Raw genomic sequence first — 20,413 nt, 5'->3', positions numbered from 1 at the left:
CAGAAGAAACGCTTGAACCCAGGAGGCGGAGGTTACAATGAGCTGAGATCGCGCCACTGTACTCCAGCCTGGGCAACAGAGCAAGATTACATCTAAAAAAACAGTAGTAATGTTTAGGTGATATGAATGACCCTGTTTATTTTGAGTTAACAGAAAAACTATTGATTTAGTACACTAACATTGAAACCTTAAGTACAGGCTAAGGATAACAAATCCTGTTATCCTCAGTTAAGTTACTTAAAAAAGAATGATAAAGAACAGAAGAGGGCCTGAATAGCATCTGTATGCAAACTAATCTGGAAAATGGGAGGAGATATCAGGAGAATGACAAATTAAAGGAAGTCTTTGTGATTATTAGAAGATAATTACTTTCACAGATCTTAATTATAGCGTAATTATAGCTTTTTCTTTCTATCAAAAACTGCACTCTGAGAATTTTCTTGCCAAAATAGGAATTGAGAAACTTGGGATGTTGTGAAGTAACTGTATTAAATTATGTGTGTGTGTGTGTGTGTGTATTTTAGGACTGGCATAAATCCAGGATGCCAAAAAACATTTTAAACTGGTTATTGTTCAAAAATAGTTTCTAATATCATTAAATGTGTAATAGGCTGAGTACTATATAGAAATAGTGTGTTATCAATCAACATTTATTCAGCACCTGATTTGAATTAGTCATTAAGCTGGAACACTTCTTTTATAATTAGTGAAAGAGAAGATAAACACTTTTATATAAAAGGTATATAAAAGAGGTTTATCTTCTCTTTCACAAAATGATACCAGGTGTCACATAAATGGGAATCCAGAAGATGGGAAAACTCACTGTGGTTTTGAATGAGTCAATATACAGAATTTAGGAACTATGTTGAGGTTTATGTGAAGTAAAGTGTTCATCTAAGGGAACACTTGGAAAACAAAAGTTGAAAAGTTAGATTAGGGGCCAGAATGTTGGATATCTTGCCTTTCTGCCTCTACTGTCCTTCCCCCAACACCACCCCCTCAATAAGCTAAGGATAAAATGATAGGCTAAACAGGAGGTAGTAAGTAGTATTAGAAACGGAAAGCAAATTAGAGTCACTGAGAAGAAGTTTGTGAACAGATGGTAAGATAACCTAGTATAAAGTTGTTATTAAATATTAAGGTGTAATGCATAATAAAAGTTTGGGTCTTTAAATGCAAATTAAAATAATGAAACATTTGATTCTTGACAGTGTTTTCATCTCCCTGAAACCCATATCCTTCCACATTACTGTCTTATAAGCATGTATCCCTAGATTGTGAGAATCAACCTAAATCTAAGCCACCTTATTGTGTGGATTTCTTTTATATCAGTTGGTGTTGCCATTATTCATCCATCCAGTAATCTAATTCAGAATTCTGTGAGGAATCCTAGACTTCTCTCAGTATTTTACCCTGATATTCCATTAGTCACTCAGTTCTATTTAGTCTCCTAACTAGTGATCAATATAAGTCCTTTTCTTTAATCCATACTGCTTAATTAACCCAAATCTTCTCTTTCCTACATAATATAGTAGCCTACTAATAGCTCATATTTCCCCCAGCCTACCCCATCCCACTCTACTTTCTAATGGATGTCAGAGATATTTTCTTAAAAGACAAATATAATTATTTTACTATTGCCCGTTGTTTATATAACATCAAAGCTCTTTAGTCTGACATTCGTGACGTGACTTTTGCCTCTGTCTCTAGTCTTATTCCCTGAGAAAGTTCCAGGAATCATGTAGAACAACATAGTTCCCTCGATGTGTCATGTCTTTGTATTTTATATTTCTTTTTCCTGGTATTGTTGTATCCACATAGACTTAACTATCCTTTTCTAGGTATCCTGACAAATTTCTACTCCTTCCCAAGATTTATCTCATCTGGAAGGCTGTTTTAGTCCATACTCTTGCAGGCAGAGTGAGGCATTCCTGTTTTGGTTACTCCCATTATAGCTCCTAACATATATTGTAATTGTGCATCCATACTTATTTACCTGGCATTTCCTTGAAGTCAGCACTTGTGCTTCATTTATCTTTGTATTTTCAAGCATTTAGTTCAACACCTTCCAGAAAATGAGCTTGTCTTAGTCCATGCAGGCTGCTATAACAAAAAGCAAAGATTGGGTGGCAGAAGCAATGAACATTTATTTCTCACAGTTATACAAGCTGAGAAGTCCTAGATCAGGGTGCCAGCAAATTACGTCTAATGAATGTCTGCTTCCTAGTTCATAGACAGCTATCTTTGCACTGTGTCCTCAACAGGGCAGAAGAGGGCCAGGGAGCTCTCGGGGTCTCTTTTATAAAGGGCACTAATCCCATTCATGAAGACTCTACTCTTACGACCTAATTACCTTCCAAAGGTCCCACCTCTTAATACCATCACATTGGGGGTTGGGATTTCAACATATAAATTTTGAGGGGGGGATAGGAACATTCAGTACATAACAGAGGTTTAAAAAATAATCAAATGAATTAATAATTCTTCTTTATAAAAATTACAGTGTTTAATTTCAATTTTAGTAAGGTTTATTAATAACATTTATTTTTCATTAACTTGTATTATAAATTACAAAAACTTTATTGTAATAATTGTAATTTATTTAAATGCCTATTTATCTCAGGTACCTTGCTAGTCACTTAAAAAATTATTAAAATTTCAAGCAACACAAAAGCAGAAAAAATAGTGTAATGAAGCTTCGTAAACCCATGACCAAATTTAATATTGGTTAGATTTTTGTCACTGTTAACTTCATCAGTCCTGTGTTGCTATTATTGCTGCTGAAATAATTAAATCTCAAAGCTCATTTTCTTCTACCTGCTGCATACTTTAGTGTGTATTTCTAAAATATAAGGACATATTCTTATATAACTGCAGTGCCTCCTAAGTTTTTGAATTTGCAGCAAAGGGGTCACCTATCAGTAGGATCCAGTCGTACTGGATGAAGATGTCTTTGATCTGCTTCTTGGAAGCCTCATTCACATATTTCTGGTAATAGGCTACCAGGGATTTGGAGACATACTGCTGGATAGCACAAGTCTGAGCCACATGACCACTACCCTTCACATGGACACAGATGTCCACACCAGGAAACCACTCCCTTGCCCAGAAGCAGAGGGGTCAATAATTTTTAAGACTATAAAGAGATCCTGACATCAAGACGTCTGTGAACTGTTTACTTAAATGAGCATAAGAATGGTTTTAATTCTGATTACAGTAGGTTTTAAGTTTATCTGTGTACATTAAAGCACAATCTTGTAGTTTTCTGCTTATAGACTTGGGGATTGACAAAATACAGCAGAAATGATGTCTTTGTGCGTTTACTGTACAGATCAGATCTGTTCATTCTATTCCGGGTAAAAATGAAAACGCCACTGCTCCTTTTAAAACTAGGAATAAAGACTTCTTTTAAGTTTTATTAAAACTGAAGTTTAATAAAATTCAAAGTAAAATCAAGCATACTTGAATTTACACCATTGTTGTGATCCTGGGAGGCTGTGTGAAAGGTACTTTCTCAATTTAAATGAGAACATGAGTTCTTGTTATTTCTGACTCAGTGCGTAAAGAAGTACTGGTTTCCATATGGCTAAATGCTTATAATTTGTTTTGTAAATCTCTAGAAATCAAATGCATTTAATATATTTCCCTGATTCCTCTAAGCTGAGTAAGTGACTTGTATTTTATCATTGTGTTTTAAAAAATCTGAAAACCATCCTGTCATTCTGTTCCATTGGAATAACCTAAAGCCTTTTGATTTTATAATGCTGTAGTCAAGCTGGTAGATGCTGAATATTGAAGCTTGATTTAAAACTCTGCTTTTCCCTCATACACCAAGATAACTACATTCACTGCATATTTTTGTTTCTCCAAAAGTACTAGTAACTATTCAACCATCTGCTGAGTAATATTAGAATGTTACACAACTATAATTGTTTCTAATGGGAATTTTACTTTCTAAAGCTTCCAATTTTAATTTCTTTTCATCAAATTGAGACATTTTAATAAGTAAAGCTTTCTAAAATTCAAGGGGAAGTTTTATTGTTACACAATACAGAAACTGTAAAAAAATTATTCATATAGAAGTAAAGCCCGTCTTAATACTTTTTTGGGACCAGATCTTATAATTAGTGGTAGAAAAGCATATTGTCTTTATGTTAATAAGGAAGCAATGAGTTAAGTGCTTATTATGGACTTGCATTATCTCAACTACTAAGATTTATAGTTCTCTCCTTTTTCTTGGGCTTTAGCTCAAAATTTTACTAGCATATTCAACAGCTATTATATTTTGTAGCGCTATAACGCTATAGAAAGTGTTCAACACTTAAAAGCTTGTACAGGAGACTTTGTTGCCCAAGATTAGTGTCACAGCATGGAATATTACTGATTTCTAAGAACGTGGTACAAATTATAGGAAATTACAGATACTGTTTGTTTTAATAATTAAGAAAATAAACAAATAGACGTCCAGAGGGCACATGGAAGATAGTAATAAGTAGATTGATGTTTAGGGTTGTGTTTTATATATTGGTTTAACTTATTGATGTTTCTAATAAGAATACAGAGAACATTAATTTCCTTAAATCCACAGGATGTTCTTGTTCTGTTCAAGGAGGAGAAATGGATGAAAGAGCCTATAGCCAGACTCCTATCTCCTTAATTCAATTCAAAAAATATATGAGAATCCATTATTTTCACTTTGCTGAGCTGTAATGCTACAGATATTGTATTAGAAATTGATTCTACTCTTTAAGGAGCTTATAGTCTGAAAGGAGCAATAAGATAATGATATATGTTAATAGCTATAAGAGAGGGAAACAGTATAACTGAACCTTAAGAAAAATAAATTTAAATTCATAGGAAAGCTTGGGAGTTAGGAGAGAAGGAAGACCAAAGGAGTTGGTATTTGAGACAGGGCTTAAAGGAGGTATGGATAGCCTTTCAGTAGAGAGAAAAAGGGAAGGCAGATCCTCAGGAATACACTGGTTCAAATACATCTAAATTCCACAGAGCACAGAAAAGACAAGTCATTTTAAAACTATCAATTACCTTTTAAATTTACAGCTGACTGTAGCTTTGATTTATGTCACTCTGTGGCATTACATGGAAAGTGGAAAAAGTGTGTTCTTTGCCACTTGCCTCTGGGTGACAGTGGACATGAGTGTGATTTTAGATTTATTTCCAGTTTAAAGGACTAGTATTACAATGCTGATGGTGTTGCTTAAAGACTCTCCTACAGTATTTGTTCTTAATTATTTCCACCTTTTTAGATTTGTATAATTCTGGGATCGTACAGGGTTCTCGGGCTACCTTGAAGTGGTCGTTTTGTTTTTAGAAACTTGCCACTCCGTAGTCAGTGTATAAATATAAAAACTTGTTTGCACTTTGAACAAGTTCACTATGTGTTCTAATGACTAAAAATTAAGGGATTTTGTTAGTAGCCAAGCAAAAGCTTATTTAGAAATTCAGCTGTACTGCAATGCAAATTAAACTCATTAGCTGCCCTTTGCTAGATGGATATACATTTTTAATTCTTCATTCATTTTAATTCTTTTAGTGCTAGGATGAATCCATTCATCTTTAAGTACTTAACTGCTTCCAGTACAATGAGTACTACTGCCAGTTTCCACTAATAATAGCAGTACTCATGGCTACCATTTCCAGAGTACTCACAAGGTGAGCTTGTGTAGCTTTGGGCTCACAGTTAGTAAAACAAGTAAAATTTATGTAATGGTTCTTACCAAATGGCACACCAAGATTTTTTAAAAATGAGAGTTCTTAATCATAATATCTCATATTATTTCTTAGAACTCATTCTTTTGGAAAAGTGAAATAGAAAAACATACTGCTATGCAAATGACCATTATTACATAAAGCTGTAAAAACCAGACCAGAAGTTTACCTCACATGTACACCATTCTAAGATTGAAGTAGTCAAAGATGAACAAGGTACTGACCGACCGGCCTACAAGGAGCTGATGATTCAGTAGAGAGGAGGTAAAGAAATTGCTATAATACAGTTGATAACTACAGTACTTTTGAATGGAAATGTTTTGAGAGTTCAAGTTAAAAATCGAATTTCATATGTATTGTTGAAAAAGGCTAGATTTCACGCTATTAGTAGCAAGATCTTTCCTATGTTCCTCAAATGATTCTACCCAGAGGTAAAACTGTTGCAGGAAGGACTTGATAGCCTTGGCTTTAATAGCTCAGTTAAAAAGAGGTCACTCTTAAAGTCTCAGGCCCTTAGGATTAGATGAGATTTCCCATTATGAAAGAGAATTTTGAGTGTTCTTTGGAGTGTCAGTGAATTTCTGACACCCCTGTAATATCTGCTGGGCTTCTGATGCTCAGTGGTTCCTTGAACCACTCTAGCTTCAAGTAAGAGAAGAGATGTTGGTGTAATTTAAAAGATTCTCACCCTTGGTGCCATTGCCATTTTCTGCTTTCAGATCTTTTCTTATGGAATAACCTTCGATCTCAGTTATTATAATCTGGTGAACATCAGTACATATTTTAATATGATATAGAAGTCACATTTTTTAAAACTGTCTTTCGGATTTTTCTTTTAGAGATAGTGGGAACAGAATTTATGTTCCAGTTAGTGACTGGCCTTTAAAGTTAAGTTTACTATAAAAGTACCAATCCATTATAATTCATTTAAAACCTGTTGTTTTTTCACCTAGGGTTACATCAGCATTATTTCATAGCATAGAGCTGCCTGTTTATACCTGCTTTTTTGTTGTTGTTGTTGTTGCAATGTTTCAGCCAAAATGGAACATCTATAACAATAAAAGGAAGGTCAAAAACTGCAATTTACTATTTGTATAGACCATTACAATTGGCTTTCTTACAGTCACACCTAAAAATTTTGTTTGGGGCATATGTTTTGTATTTAAGATATTTTGTCATTATAGTGTATTTAAAAAATAATGTTGGCACTATTAAGTTATCTTCTAAGGATATCTTTTAAAATTGTGGGGCTAGCATTCTCTATGGAGTCAAATTTTACTTTACCAGAACATTTTATATGTCGAACAGATTTTCTTTAAAAAAAGATCCTTAAGTGTTTCTCTGTAAATTAATTACACATTTTGCTCCCCTACTGAGATAAATTATAAAATTTTATAAAATTTTAAAATTTACATTTTAATGGATAGAAGTGTATGATTTTGCTTTTCCACTTTTAATAAAAAACACTGAAAAAAGATAAGTGAAAATTAATTTTAATAGTTTATTTTAAAGCATTTAGTAGCTTAAAGTGCAGTAATTAATTTTCTTTGGAAGTCAGTCTTTTAGGGGCAAGTAATTTGCTGATTACTCCTAAAGACTCACAATTTTAAGAGTTTCTGACTTCCAAATATAAGAATCTTAATTTTCTGTTGGGATCAATTCATATCCTTTAAAGGGATCTAATAAGTTGCTTAGCTGCTAAGTGTCAAAACAAGTGATTTTCTAAATGTAATTCATCTTCATCCTTTCAGTGTTTTGTTTTCTAGCAGATAATTGCTTTATAGGCATAATCTCAACTGATGAATTTCAGGCATAACTTTTTTCAGTTATAATGAGGTATCTATAAAAATAAATTTTCCTAATGGTAACATTCTTGAGATTATAAACCTTGTAAAATAATCTCTTAGAACACATACAGGTGACACATAGAAAGTGTGAGTTCCTATTTTATAACTAGTTTTCTTCTTGACTAAAATTATAAGATTTCATGAAAAACAGCAAATTCTGAAAACAAATCACAATAAAGTTATTACTGCTTAAAATTTTTTAAGTACTTTTATATTCCTTTTTTTTAAACTCAAGTCAACATTTTAGAGAATTTCTTTCATTCGTTTTAGTTAGTGATTTCAAAGTTGCCATCAAATTAAGACTCTGAAGAATGGTATCTCTCAACTTCTCTGTTATTAAGGTTAATTGGTTGGTTTTATTGGGTTTTTCAGTTTTAACATTCAAGTCAATCTTTTATTTCTATGAAAGTACTTTAGTACATGTTTATTATGCTATGTTTCCTCCTGATTTTGTAGCGATTTTATATCTTTGCATTTTCCTAGCAACTGAACAATATTATGAAGCAACACTATACTGTAGAACCTTTGGCAATGGTAGAAATAGCCTAGATTCACATTGTACCCACTAGCCACAAGCGGCTGTTCAACACTTGACATGTCACTAGTGCAATTGAACTCTAAATTCTTAACTTTATTTAAAGTTAATCAGCTTAAATTTAAATAGGCACATGTGGCTAGTGACAGCAAAAGAAATTCAAGTACTTTTTTTTTGGTTTTTCACAGAAATTAAACCAGATTTATTATTTAAAAGCCATTGTGTAAGATTCACTAGATCTTTGACTAAATGATCAAACTCATTTATTCCCAAAAATAAGATAGTAGCTTTAGCTTAAATACTTAGAGAAAAGCATGGCAATATTTTCCTCAAAATTAGTGCAGCCACTGCTTGTTTTCACTCATAGCCTAGAGCAATCCTTGAATTTTTCTAATCAAGTAGCATCTGTTGAGAAAATATAGCTGTTTTAGTCTTGGGTTATTTTTTTTGACATTGAGGAAAATAAGCAGAAGAAAAATAAAAATATTTTATTTTATATTATGCTTTGTGACATTTTTATGTGGTATCTTCTCAAAACTTCCCAACAATGGGGAAAGCTACAGTCTAGAATTGATATTATTCTCACTTGTGAGGGAAAAGGTTTCTTGGCATGAGAGAAATCTTAGAACTGAGAAGAGGGTGTGGAAAGGATGACTTAAAGATTTAGTTGGCAACAGACAGTTACAGGATTTAGCAACCCTTTGAATGCAGGCCCCTAGGATAAAGAGTCGAAGATAACTGTGAATCTGAGCCAGGGTTGCTGGTATGTATGGTGATTTTATAACCTACAGAGGAAAGTGAGGAGGAACAGCTGGTTTGAGATAGAAGATTCATTTTAAACATGTTGATTTTAAGGTGCTAATGTTGCATCCAGGTTATGTCACAAAATACCCAAAGCCAGACTGGAGGGCGGAGAAGAGCTAGCAAGTTCTCTAGATAAAAAAGATTCAGGAGGCGGTTGCATGGGTTGCTTATTTTCATATCATATGCCCTTATTTTTTCCTTCATCTGCTCCTATTGTCTTCCCTACAATGTAGTGACCATAACAAATTTGAGTAGAATTTTGTTTTGTGTAAAGAGTATGGTAGCCATAGAAGAGACCATTGACTTGAAAGAATCAATATTTATAAGGAAGGAGTTGCAAGGGACATCTAGGAAACATAAAAGTAAATGATCAAAGAATTTAGTGGGTTGGGTGGTAAAGTGTTATGGAAGCTCAGCAACTCAGGAGGCTGAGGCAGGAGAATCGCTTGAGTCCAGGAGGCAGAGATTGCAGTAAGCCGAGATCGTGCCATTGCACTGCAGCCTGGGCAACAAGAGTGAAACTCCGTCTCAAAAAAAAAAAAAAAGGAAAAAAGTAAAGAAAAGGAAGCCCAGCAAGGAGAGAGTTGCCCAGAAGGAGGTAGATTTGACTTGTGCAAAGAGGTAAGAAAGCTGAGGATTACATAGGGAGAATCTCAGCTGTGATCTAAAGACTATGTTTACATAAAAAGCAAAAAGTAGAATGGTGGTTTCTAGACCTGGGGGCAGGGAGAAGTAGGAGTTGCTGTTCAATGGGAGTAAAATTTCAGTTATGCAAAATGAAAAAGTCCTAGCTCTTCTGTACAACATCATGCATATAGTTAACAATACTGGGGTTGTACACTTAATTTAAAAGGGTAAACCTTGAATGTTATTTATTTATGTATTTATTACCACAAGAAAGAGAAAGAAGGAAGGAAAGTGAGCGTGCCCTTGATACTTTTCTGGGGACTGTAATGTAAGCAGAAATTGTAACAAGGGTCCTTGGAACTGGCTGTTAATTTTTTCTCTTCCTAATTTGCCCAAATAGGACGAATAGGTTGATTGGTTGAGAGCATTTCTGCAATTACACTAAAATGCTTGGTTCTAGGATTGAGTAGATGTGACCATCAAATGAATAACTCTGCAGAGCAGTCATTTAACATTTCAAAAAGGTATAAAAATGTCTGAAAATGCAATTTTAAAAAAGCGAAACCAAACGAGTCCAGAGCAGCACTGTCCAGTAGAACTCTCTGCAGTGGAAGATGGAAATGTCTGCACTGTCCTATAGAGTACATGTGGCCCTCTGTGGCTACTGAGCACCTGAAATGTGGTTACTGTGACTGAGAAATTGTGTTTTTAACTTTATTTAATTTTAATTCATTTAAATTTAGCCATATGTGACTGATGCTTACCATGTTGGGGAACGTAGGTCTAGAAACTTCAGGAAAACTAGTATGAGTGAAGTAGGAACTTGGTCCTTGGACATTTGGGATTTGAAAGAAAGGCAGGGGAAAGGCATTATGATTTGACCGGAACTCTAGCTTATGGTCTTATCTTAAAAAAAAAAAAAAAAATCAGTCTTTTGGATATAGTCCTGTCCTATTTTTTTGTATTTGATCTTACTGACTTTAAAAGCATACAGAGATAGAAAAGTGGGTGGAAACAAATTTTCAGAATGAAATGTGTTTAGAGTAGAATTTATGAAATGCTTTGATCATTTTTAAAGTTGTTTTTCACCTTCGTGTGAATAGACAGAGCAGCCAACTGAGACAATACAGTAGTAGAGTCCTTGCCAGAAAAGATTCTCCTTATGCAGAAACTAGGCTGATCATTTCAAAAATGGCAACATTAAAAAATATAATTGAGGAAGAATACATGATGATAAAACTTAAAAATTGTGTTAGTTTTCTTTTATGTTTGGTATATAAACAAATATTTTAGGTCAGGCCATATTTTATCTCTCCTGGACTATTACCAGAGCTTCCCAGCTGGGATTTTTCCCTCTCAGGCCCAGGGGCTACATCACCCTCAACACTATTAAAAACACAGATCTGATCACATCTCTGCTTAAGAACTTTTTACCACAAATAAGCATACAATAAAATGCTTCAAACACATTTTTGGATGCTGCTTTTTGGTTTTGAAATTAGTGAGTTAAGTGGACATTTTCTCAGCCGATGAAAATAAAATTGGTAAGACATTTTTGTTAGTTTAGCATATTGGCAGTAAGCAACAAGAAGTTTAAAGATATTTATAACCCAAACCATAGTAAGTCCACTTCTGGGAATCTTCTGAAAGAAACTATCATAAGCACCACAAAATATGTCCCAACTGTCTTTATATGAAGGTTTTCATCACAGGGTTGCTTATAATAGTGAAAACTGTATATAACTAAAATATTCAACAGTAGGAAAATGACTAAGTAAATAATTGCTAAAATGATGTCTTTTTTCATCACTTTTTATATGCACCTGCTATGGTATATGTCATATGTCGTATAGTTGGTTGTATGCATTCTGCCAGTCTAATTCTTATTTGTGTCTTCACTGTGCCTAGCACGTTGTTAATGCTCAATTAATGTTTGCTAAATAAATGAAAAAAATCAATGTTGACACAAATGAAATTGAGTTTAAGTTGCTTCTTTTCAATTGCTAAACACTTAAGAGATGTTATATTCATTTAAGCGCAGTATCTTTCAGTTCCATTTATAATGAAAATGTTTTTGCAGATTTAAATCTCTCCTATTCTGGAAAATATTTAAAATAATAATACAAAACATTTAAAGGTAAATTTAGTTACTAACTATATCAAATTATGATTTTATCAACAAATTTAATAAATCATTCTTTGTTTCCAAAATCCCATTGTCCATCTTAACATAAAAGAGTTTATATTTTGCTCCTGCTACATGTTCTCTAAATTTTGTCCTTTTTATTATTTAAAGATATCGACATCTCCCTGTTGAAAGTTTTTTCCTCAAACCTCATAATCGTAATTTTTCCTCATAATCAGTTTTTCAGCTGCTTTGTTCATTTGAAATGAATAGTTGTCCAGAAAATTGCTTTTCATATACTACTGCATTAAGTTTTTTGTTGTGATGGTTTTGTGAGATGAGGTCTCACTCTGTCACCCGGGCTGGAGTGCAGTGGTGTGATTGTAGCTTACTTTAACCGTGTAGTTCATTGAGTTATAGAGACAGTGTTCGAAATTTTTTTTGTCTATATCTTATGGAGGCTAGCAAAAGGAAGAAACTTGTAATTTTCCTTCAAATTCTTTCTGGTTAAGTCTAGATTTGGTTGACATAGACAAGAAATACCAATATTGGAATTCTGACTTTATCCTCTTAACATGCAGTCCTCCAGTGTACTTGACCAGGAGACTGAGGCCTTTGTCATCATTTTGTAAATATAACCTAGATGCCTACTTATTTCTGAAAATGTACCAGGTTAAGAGTATTATTGTTTAATTTATTTATTTCAACAGGACCCCCAAAATTGATGAAGACTGTGTGCAAAGCTCATGAGGGCAGAGAGCATATCTGTTTTCTCACCCTGTATCCTCAAAGTCTATCACAGTATCTGATTAGGCTCTCAAAAAAATCATGTTAAATGCCTGACTGCCTACTTTTACCAATTTGTCTTGTAACTGCTACCTAATGAAGTAAAGGATTTAAGAGATTTAAATAACTATTTTGTGTTTGATAGGCTGTTTGATTGTAAGGACCAAAAAACACTCAGGTTACCTAGTAATGGGGGGAGAAAGGGAGGGAGAGAAGAATGACCCTATTCTCTGATTCAAATTTTTATGACTTATATCACACTTAAATGAGGATACTAAAATATTTTTCAATTTTAAAAAGTTAACAAATTTTTAAAAACTTAAAATCAGGCCGGGTGCGGTGGCTCAAGCCTGTACAGTCCCAGCACTTTGGGAGGTCGAGACAGGCGGATCACGAGGTCAGGAGATCGAGACCATCCTGGCTAACACGGTGAAACCCCGTCTCTACTAAAAAATACAAAAAACCAGCCGGGCAAGGTGGCGGGGGCCTGTAGTCCCAGCTACTTGGGAGGCTGAGGCAGGAGAATGGCGGAAACCCGGGAGGCGGAGCTTGCAGTGAGCTGAGATCCGGCCACTGCACTCCAGCCTGGGCGACAGAGCGAGACTCCGTCTCAAAAAAAAAAAAAAAAAAAAAACTTAAAATCAGCATTCAGACATACCACTGGCAGTCTATCAGTTGTTAATACCACCAATAGAATAGCAAGTGGAACAATAAGAATTACTATGTTCTTCATTCCTTATATTGAACTAACCTCTCCTTTTCTAGTTTTTACATTTTTCTTAAAGTTTCAAAACTTCACGTTAGATATGCTGATTGCTATTTTAGGGGGAAAAAACAGATTAGGTAATTGCTTTGGAGAGTTGTTAGGTAATCCTCTTTGGATTTAACCTTTTCTTTAGTTTTCAAATTGATGTCTAACAGTGTACTACTATAAAACACTATTTTATTATGGAGGTTAATGGTTTTCAGGCATGTCAAATATGGGCTTAAAGTCTATGGTGTAGACTATGACTAAGGGATATGACATTTTGAGGAGACTATGCTGCACTTAGCACTGTGGTAGGCATTTGCCCCATTATCTCTTCCTTACAGTGGCCCTATGGGTTTTCTTTGATCAGAGACCCAACACTTACTCTGGTCTCACATAATTTTATTTAATTATTTATTCTATTTATTTTGGTACCTTAGCAATAAATGTGTACAAATTTAACATTTCTTAGAAAGTCATCATTAATAGATAAAACTTTTCTTTTAAAAATAGGATAAAAGAATCAGAGTATCTCAACCCTTGACAAGAGGACCAAGTGCCTTTATTCCAGAGAAGGAAGTAAGTTTATCTGTCTTAAAATATAAAGTATGATTTAAAAATAACTTAATTGTATCAAAGAATATCTCTTTTTAATATGGAAGTAGGAATGAATTTTTTTCTTGAGTTTCTTATTCACATGTCAGAACCATAGAGATACTTTCTTTTCAGCTTCACAAATATTTACAGAGCACCGATTATGTGCCAAGCATTGTCTTAAAGAGGGAACTAATAGAAATAGAATAATGCCAGATCATTGCCAGAGTCAACAGTTCTTTCATCATCAGATCACCTTTTTAGTGACCTTCCCACCTAAGTGCAAATCCAAAGTGACAGTAACATTTTGGGAGCTCAGTAACAATAGCTGATCTGGGTGAGGACCATGCACTGGAGAAGCTGCCCTGCTTATGCCTTTTTTCCTCAGATAGCTTTATATGTATATGCCTACTACATATAAAGACTTCCTGAAGCACAGTCATTTTTCACAGTATATATTGGAGGATAATCTGGTTTTTAGGATCTATTGCATCATATGAATCTATTAATATATCTTAGGCATCCAGTTAGAAGAAACTTCTGCTGGGGAAAGCAAAACAAAAATAACAAATATTCTATTTCTAATTATATGTGGTTCATCTGGATCCCATTATATTTGTAACTATCTTGGTCCCTGTAGTTGACAAAATGGTGAGGAAGTGAGCAAATCAAAGTATACTTGACTCCATAATGAGTTACACCATTGTAATTAACATTTCCTCACAATTTATACTTTTCAAACATTGTATTTCCTTTGGGGTTAAATTTCCCTAAGTCAATAGTACCTTTGTATAATGCATACTTATTTTTCAGACTGTGAAGCCAGCTCTGAAGAGTAAACAATTTCTTAACAGCAGTGTGGATGTTTGGAAAGACTGTTAGTCTGGGCGTTAGGGAATCTGGATTCTAGACCAGACTCTGCTATTAATAAAGTGCATGAGCTTGAATTTAATCTTAAATCTGTTTCCTTATCTCTAAAATAAGTCTAGAACTCCAATTCTGAAATACAAATAAACAATGAACCACTCCTAGAATTATGCAACTCATGTCCATTAACTCCAACAGTGTTGAGTCTTTCTACAGGGTGCTAATAAACTCTTAACACCTTCAGAGCCAGTTCTTGGTGTGATGCCCAAACTGTCATTGTGTATGAAGCTATATATAAATAATCTATTTTTGAGACAACTCTTTTGATTTCCTAGGATGAAGAATGTCCATTTTAATAACTTGCCTTGTTTTTAGTAATTATTATTGTTAGGCTCAAAATAGGAATGACAGTATTCTAGTGTCCTCGTTAATTTTTCAATTAACACTTTTCTACAAATTATTATATATTCCTTTGTCCCTGAAAAGACTTCAGAAAGCTTTTTTTATGTTGAATCACAAAAGCAAGCAAAGGATTAGACTGAAAATATTTGTCTAAAAATGATGTGCTTATCTTCATAGGCTAATAAATGAAATTTTAAATGTATGTAATCAGATGCTGCTGCTTGTGCTTTACCACACATTGGTATGACAATGGCCAGGCAAATGGGCCCTGAAAAATCTGCCTAATATGCCTAGCAAAACAGATGGAAGCTTCTTTTCTTCATTTTCGTAGCTGTGTGTATAATGTTTGATAATTTAACATTTGTTGTTTAATAAATTGTGGTACCAGAGCCAAAAATGACTGGTGCTTTCTTTTTTTATTTCTGTTTCCAGTATGAGCAATTGCATAATTTTGTGTCTGTTAATATCAAATGAATATTCATTTGCTTCAATAGTGGCATAATTTATGTAAACCAAGGGTGTATTTATGGCTCAATAATCATTTTGTTTTGTGTTTCTTGGTTATAAGGTTGTCCAAGCAAACACAGTGGATGAACGTACTAACTTTCTTGTGGAAGAATACTCTACATCCGGTCGTCTGGACAACATCACACAGGTCATGAGTTTGCACACTCAGTACCTGGAGTCTTTCTTGCGGAGCCAGTTTTACATGTTGCGCATGGATGGTCCCCTTCCTCTACCATACAGGCACTATATTGCAATAATGGTGGGTACTTATTTTCCTATATTCACATAACACCTTCCTCACTTATTCTTTCTCCCTTCCAAAATAGGTGTGTGTGCATGTGTGTGTATAGAGCTAAGTATAATTTATGAACATAAGAATTGAAGAAGCCTATAGCCTTTTGGATACCAAGTTTCTTGGATACATTTGGAATATGTTAAGCCACTTAATGCACTGAATGTTTCTAATTTAATTTTCAGTAAAATCATTTTTCATAATCTCTTACAAATAAAGATGCTTATAGCATGCAAAGTAATACCCCACAAGTTTTGTCTTTGCTCTTGATATCTTGTTTTTATAAAAGCACAAGTTTTTTGTGACATTTTTCTTAGTAATTTTATACTTAAAGAATATCACTAATTTGGCCAAGTAAGAGGAAAGTATCAGTCAGCATTCATGGAGAATCTGAATGAGAGAAGAATTCTTGAATTGAATTATAACACTTCTAAGTATAGTTCTGATTACAAACTGGTTAACTAGTTATTCACAGGCAATAGAGGTCAGGGAGGAGAATTATAAAGTTGTGTGTGTGTTGGACTTTAATGGAGAAAAAGAACAACAAGAACATGATGAAAATGCTATATATGTGGAGAAGTTGGGGAAGAAACTGGGCTGACAGGGCTGGCATAACTAGCCAGGAGTTAGCAGATTAAGTTTGACCACGTTTGATTTGATTGTCTTTTTTATAGTCTTACTGAACTTTTAACAACAACAAAAAACAACATTCCGTGTTTTATTGAATGATGAACCTCACTGAGGCTGTAATTTTAGCTTAAGGTTTTGATGACAGTAAGGCTGAAAGCAGACTTAGAATGCTTGTAAAATACGGAAAAATAAGATGTAGAGAATAGAAAGAATAAAATAATACTGTTTTACTGAGAAGCAGCCCTGAGGAAAAGAGAGGTCAATTGAGGGCTGATTCTGACTGCATAGGAAGAAAAGGGTCAGTGAGCTTCCATGTCATCTGAGTAGGAAGATGTGTACAAATATGACTGAAGTCACATTTATCTTAAAGAGGATAAGAGAAGTAATCAAATTAGGATGAATCCTGAGTTATTAGAATATAAGTTAATGAGATTTTATTATGTTTTAAGTAGAATGTAGTAGGTATATTTGTCATATTGAAATGGACCTGTATTTCCTATTCATAGCTAGAAAGTGGCTTAAGGTATACCAACTTCCAGACAAGGAAATGACTGGCTTCAGGTGATATTATTTGCTTATACATGTAATCAGCTTCATGTATTGAATCTATTACATCATTATGACGGATGTTTTAGAAAAGAGATTCTGTAAGAAAAGAGGTACTGGCTATAAAAATCATTAGCTCCATCTGAATTATTTGTTTAGAAATAGTGGAATGAAACTCTACTGTGATTCTTTTATCAATGAATGTTTTTCTTTGTGCTTCAGGCTGCAGCTAGACATCAGTGTTCTTACTTAATAAACATGCATGTGGATGAATTTTTAAAGACTGGAGGTATTGCTGAGTGGTTGAATGGTTTGGAATATGTGCCACAAAGACTGAAAAATCTTAATGAAATTAATAAGCTGCTAGCACACCGACCTTGGCTGATCACAAAAGAGCACATTCAGGTACTGAGTGTTTCTTTGCAATAAAAAGGAATTTGCTTAGGACTTAATTTTAAATATGTGTATATTAGGAACTTGGAACATAAATAATAGTGTCTTAATATGTGTAGAAAAGATAAGTTTAGAAAGTCAGTGGGTTTAATTTAAGCACAAATGAATACTTCTCCTCTTTAAGTAATCATTAATTATCTTGTACAAATACTTTGGTGAATGGCTATGAGAAAATTTCGTTTCTATTTTTAAGTAGTAGATAGACTGAAGAAAATACACTAGCATGATAGGATGCCTGGGATCTAGTCTGTACTCTGTTACAAGTTTGTGTCCTTTTAGTAAATTAACTTCTATGGGTCTCAATTCTCTCCTCTACAGAATGAGGGAGCTAGATTAAATGAGTTTTAAACTTTTTTATAGTTCTAACATTTCATAAGTTGTAGATTCTCAAAAAATGATTTTGCAAATAAAATAGTGATTTGCCAGCTGGTGTGTGAATGCTTAAATGCCTTTTAAAACTAGAGCTTAGACGAGAAATAGAGTTGTCGTGATTAACTAAGAGTACTTGTATTTCTGAAGGTGCTTCCATTGAGGCCTACAGGGTGAGGTCATTATTCAATATGCTTAGCACTATTTTTGGCACATGGTAACTATTCAATAGATAGAAACTATCATCTAAATTATCAGTGGAAATCTTTGTTATTTAAAATATCTGTTCCTAATGCATAGAAATGTCCTTGGTTTTTGGATCCTCTTGTTAGACTACATTTTTGTTATTTGCCCTTTCAACCAATCATAGTGTTTATCAATCTGCATACTCTCAGATTTTGATGAAGTATCTGGGAAACTGTGAAGCACGATGCTGCCTTTAGATTTATGTTCTGATTTGATAATATGTTAGCTAGATAGGGGAATTAATCATTGTTTTTAATGTCGTGTCTTAATTACTTTGTGCCAGATACTTTGGTGGGTAAAGACCCTGCGCATAGATTTGCTTGGAGTCTAGGGTAGAAGAAGAACAGGGTAATGACAGTAATCACAGCACAACAGTGTATGAATGTATGAATAAAGAGAATGGAACCAGAAAGTTTCTTTTCTGAAAGAAGTAACATTTGAGCTAGGTCTTGAAGAATAAGTGGGAGTTCTCAAGTAGAGCAGGGCATTTCAAAGAAAGAATAGAGTATTTAATATTCAAATAAAGAATAGAGTATTTAATATTTAATATTATTTAATATTACTCTATTAAGAATAGAGTATTTAAAATTATAAATATATTTAATATAATATTTAATAATATTATGAAGAATAGCCAACAGTTTCAGATGATTGAAGGGTAGCGATGTTTATGTAAGGTGGGAACTGGGAAGAATTGAGATCATATTGTATGACCCAATGAATATTGTATTAAAGGATTTGTATTTTATTCTCAGAAAGTTATGGTCTTCAGGGTTATGTTATAGTGCTCAGGAGGTACACAAGAAAAATTTCCAAAATATTAACAAAATATTTGTGTATGTGTGTATATTCTTATCTCATTCTCCTAAATTTTTGTATTTGTGTATTTTATATTATTACAGTACACATATTATATTCTATATAAAATATATTTTATGTGTATAAATTCACAAATAAATATACATAATATCTGGGGTTGGACGTTTCCCAACTGTTACTTTTGGAAGTACATTTGATCACAAGAACTTGGAGATCAACATGATAGAGAATTGAGAATCATTAAAGGTTTTTGTGCCAAGTTGTAATATAAATACATTAGGTGATTTAGAAGATGAATTACAGATTGTACAGACTGGAAGCAGTAGACCAGTCAGTACTACACCTGAGAGGTGATTTTTTTAAAACCATGGGAGAAACATAGGGTAAGATTATAGTAATGATTCTGCATGAAAATAAGTAGGACTTTGGTGACTGACGGGATGTGAGGATGGAGAAAGTGGGTGAGACAAGAGAATGACTAAGGTGTCCTTCTTCATGACATGAGCTGCCATGAGCATATACAGGCTGACAACAACAAATAATGACATCCACAAAGTGATGCCCACTTACTAAAGGAAATACAGATCTGTAACTCAAGATAAAGTGTGAGTTAAAAGTAAAATTGGATAGTTGTTTACAGATAAGCAAAGGTCTGGTTGAAGTAATGAATGGCCCATCCCGGGAGATATTGCCCAAGGAAGGAAGATTGTGGATGGAATACAGCAATAGAGAAAAATCTTTCTCAGAGTAGCAAGTGTACTTCCCTCCCCAAAATGTGGAATTGTTGAAGTCAAGAGAGATTAATGTCAAGAAGGAAGAAAGTAAACAATGTAAAGTCTGCAGAGATCAAATAAAATAAGGACTAAAAAGAAATAGTCAAATTTAGCCATTTGGAAGGTCATGTGTAATCTTAGTAAATGTAGCTTCAGGAGTTTGCTTGAAAAAGAAACCAGATTGTAATGAATTTTTAAAAGTAGAAATGAATGTGAGGCAAGAAATTAGAGATAGTGAGTGTTGGCTGTCCTTACAGGTTTAATGATAATCCTGCAAAGATTAGTGAAGGCATTGTAAATTGTAACAATCCTTTTGGAAAGCTCTTTGGCAGTATTATTGAAATCATAAAAATATTAATACTCTTTGTTCTAAAAATCCCATTAGGAAATGTTTCTAAAATAAGAACAAAACTATAGTATGAAGATGCTGTTTATAGAGGCAAATAAACAAAACAAATTTAGAATATGAATAATGGTATAAGAAAGAAGTAGTTATATACATCCATTGATAATACAAGAGGTGCCTTGCTTAAAAATTAATATGACACTGTGGCCTCATGAAAAATGAACCTGTCAAAATGTCTGAAAATCAGAAAAATATAGGTATATGTGGTTATAACTATATAATTGCTTGCTTATAAAAAATAAAAGAAAATATGTAAAAGAGTGGTAGAATTTTTTTCAGTCTATATTGCAACCATTTAGTATATTTT

At 33.7% G+C, this 20,413-nt stretch overlaps 1 protein-coding gene across 1 annotated transcript in view; it reads left to right on the top strand.

Annotated features, from left to right (window-relative positions):
- SESN3 (sestrin 3) overlaps positions 1–20,413 on the top strand; it is a 57,810-nt gene that overhangs the window by 23,610 nt on the left and 13,787 nt on the right. The window contains exons 2-4 of the mRNA XM_023225675.2: positions 13,716–13,781; positions 15,634–15,831; positions 17,263–17,445. Of these exons, the coding sequence (XP_023081443.1) occupies positions 13,716–13,781; positions 15,634–15,831; positions 17,263–17,445 (447 nt within the window). The remainder of the gene's footprint in view (positions 1–13,715; positions 13,782–15,633; positions 15,832–17,262; positions 17,446–20,413) is intronic.

The sequence above is a fragment of the Piliocolobus tephrosceles genome, chromosome 13 (genome assembly GCF_002776525.5).
Source record: "Piliocolobus tephrosceles isolate RC106 chromosome 13, ASM277652v3, whole genome shotgun sequence".
In the NCBI taxonomy this organism is placed as follows: Eukaryota; Metazoa; Chordata; class Mammalia; order Primates; family Cercopithecidae; genus Piliocolobus; species Piliocolobus tephrosceles.
The sequence above is the reverse complement of the archived record's forward strand: the minus strand, read 5'-3'. Positions and strand labels throughout refer to the sequence as shown.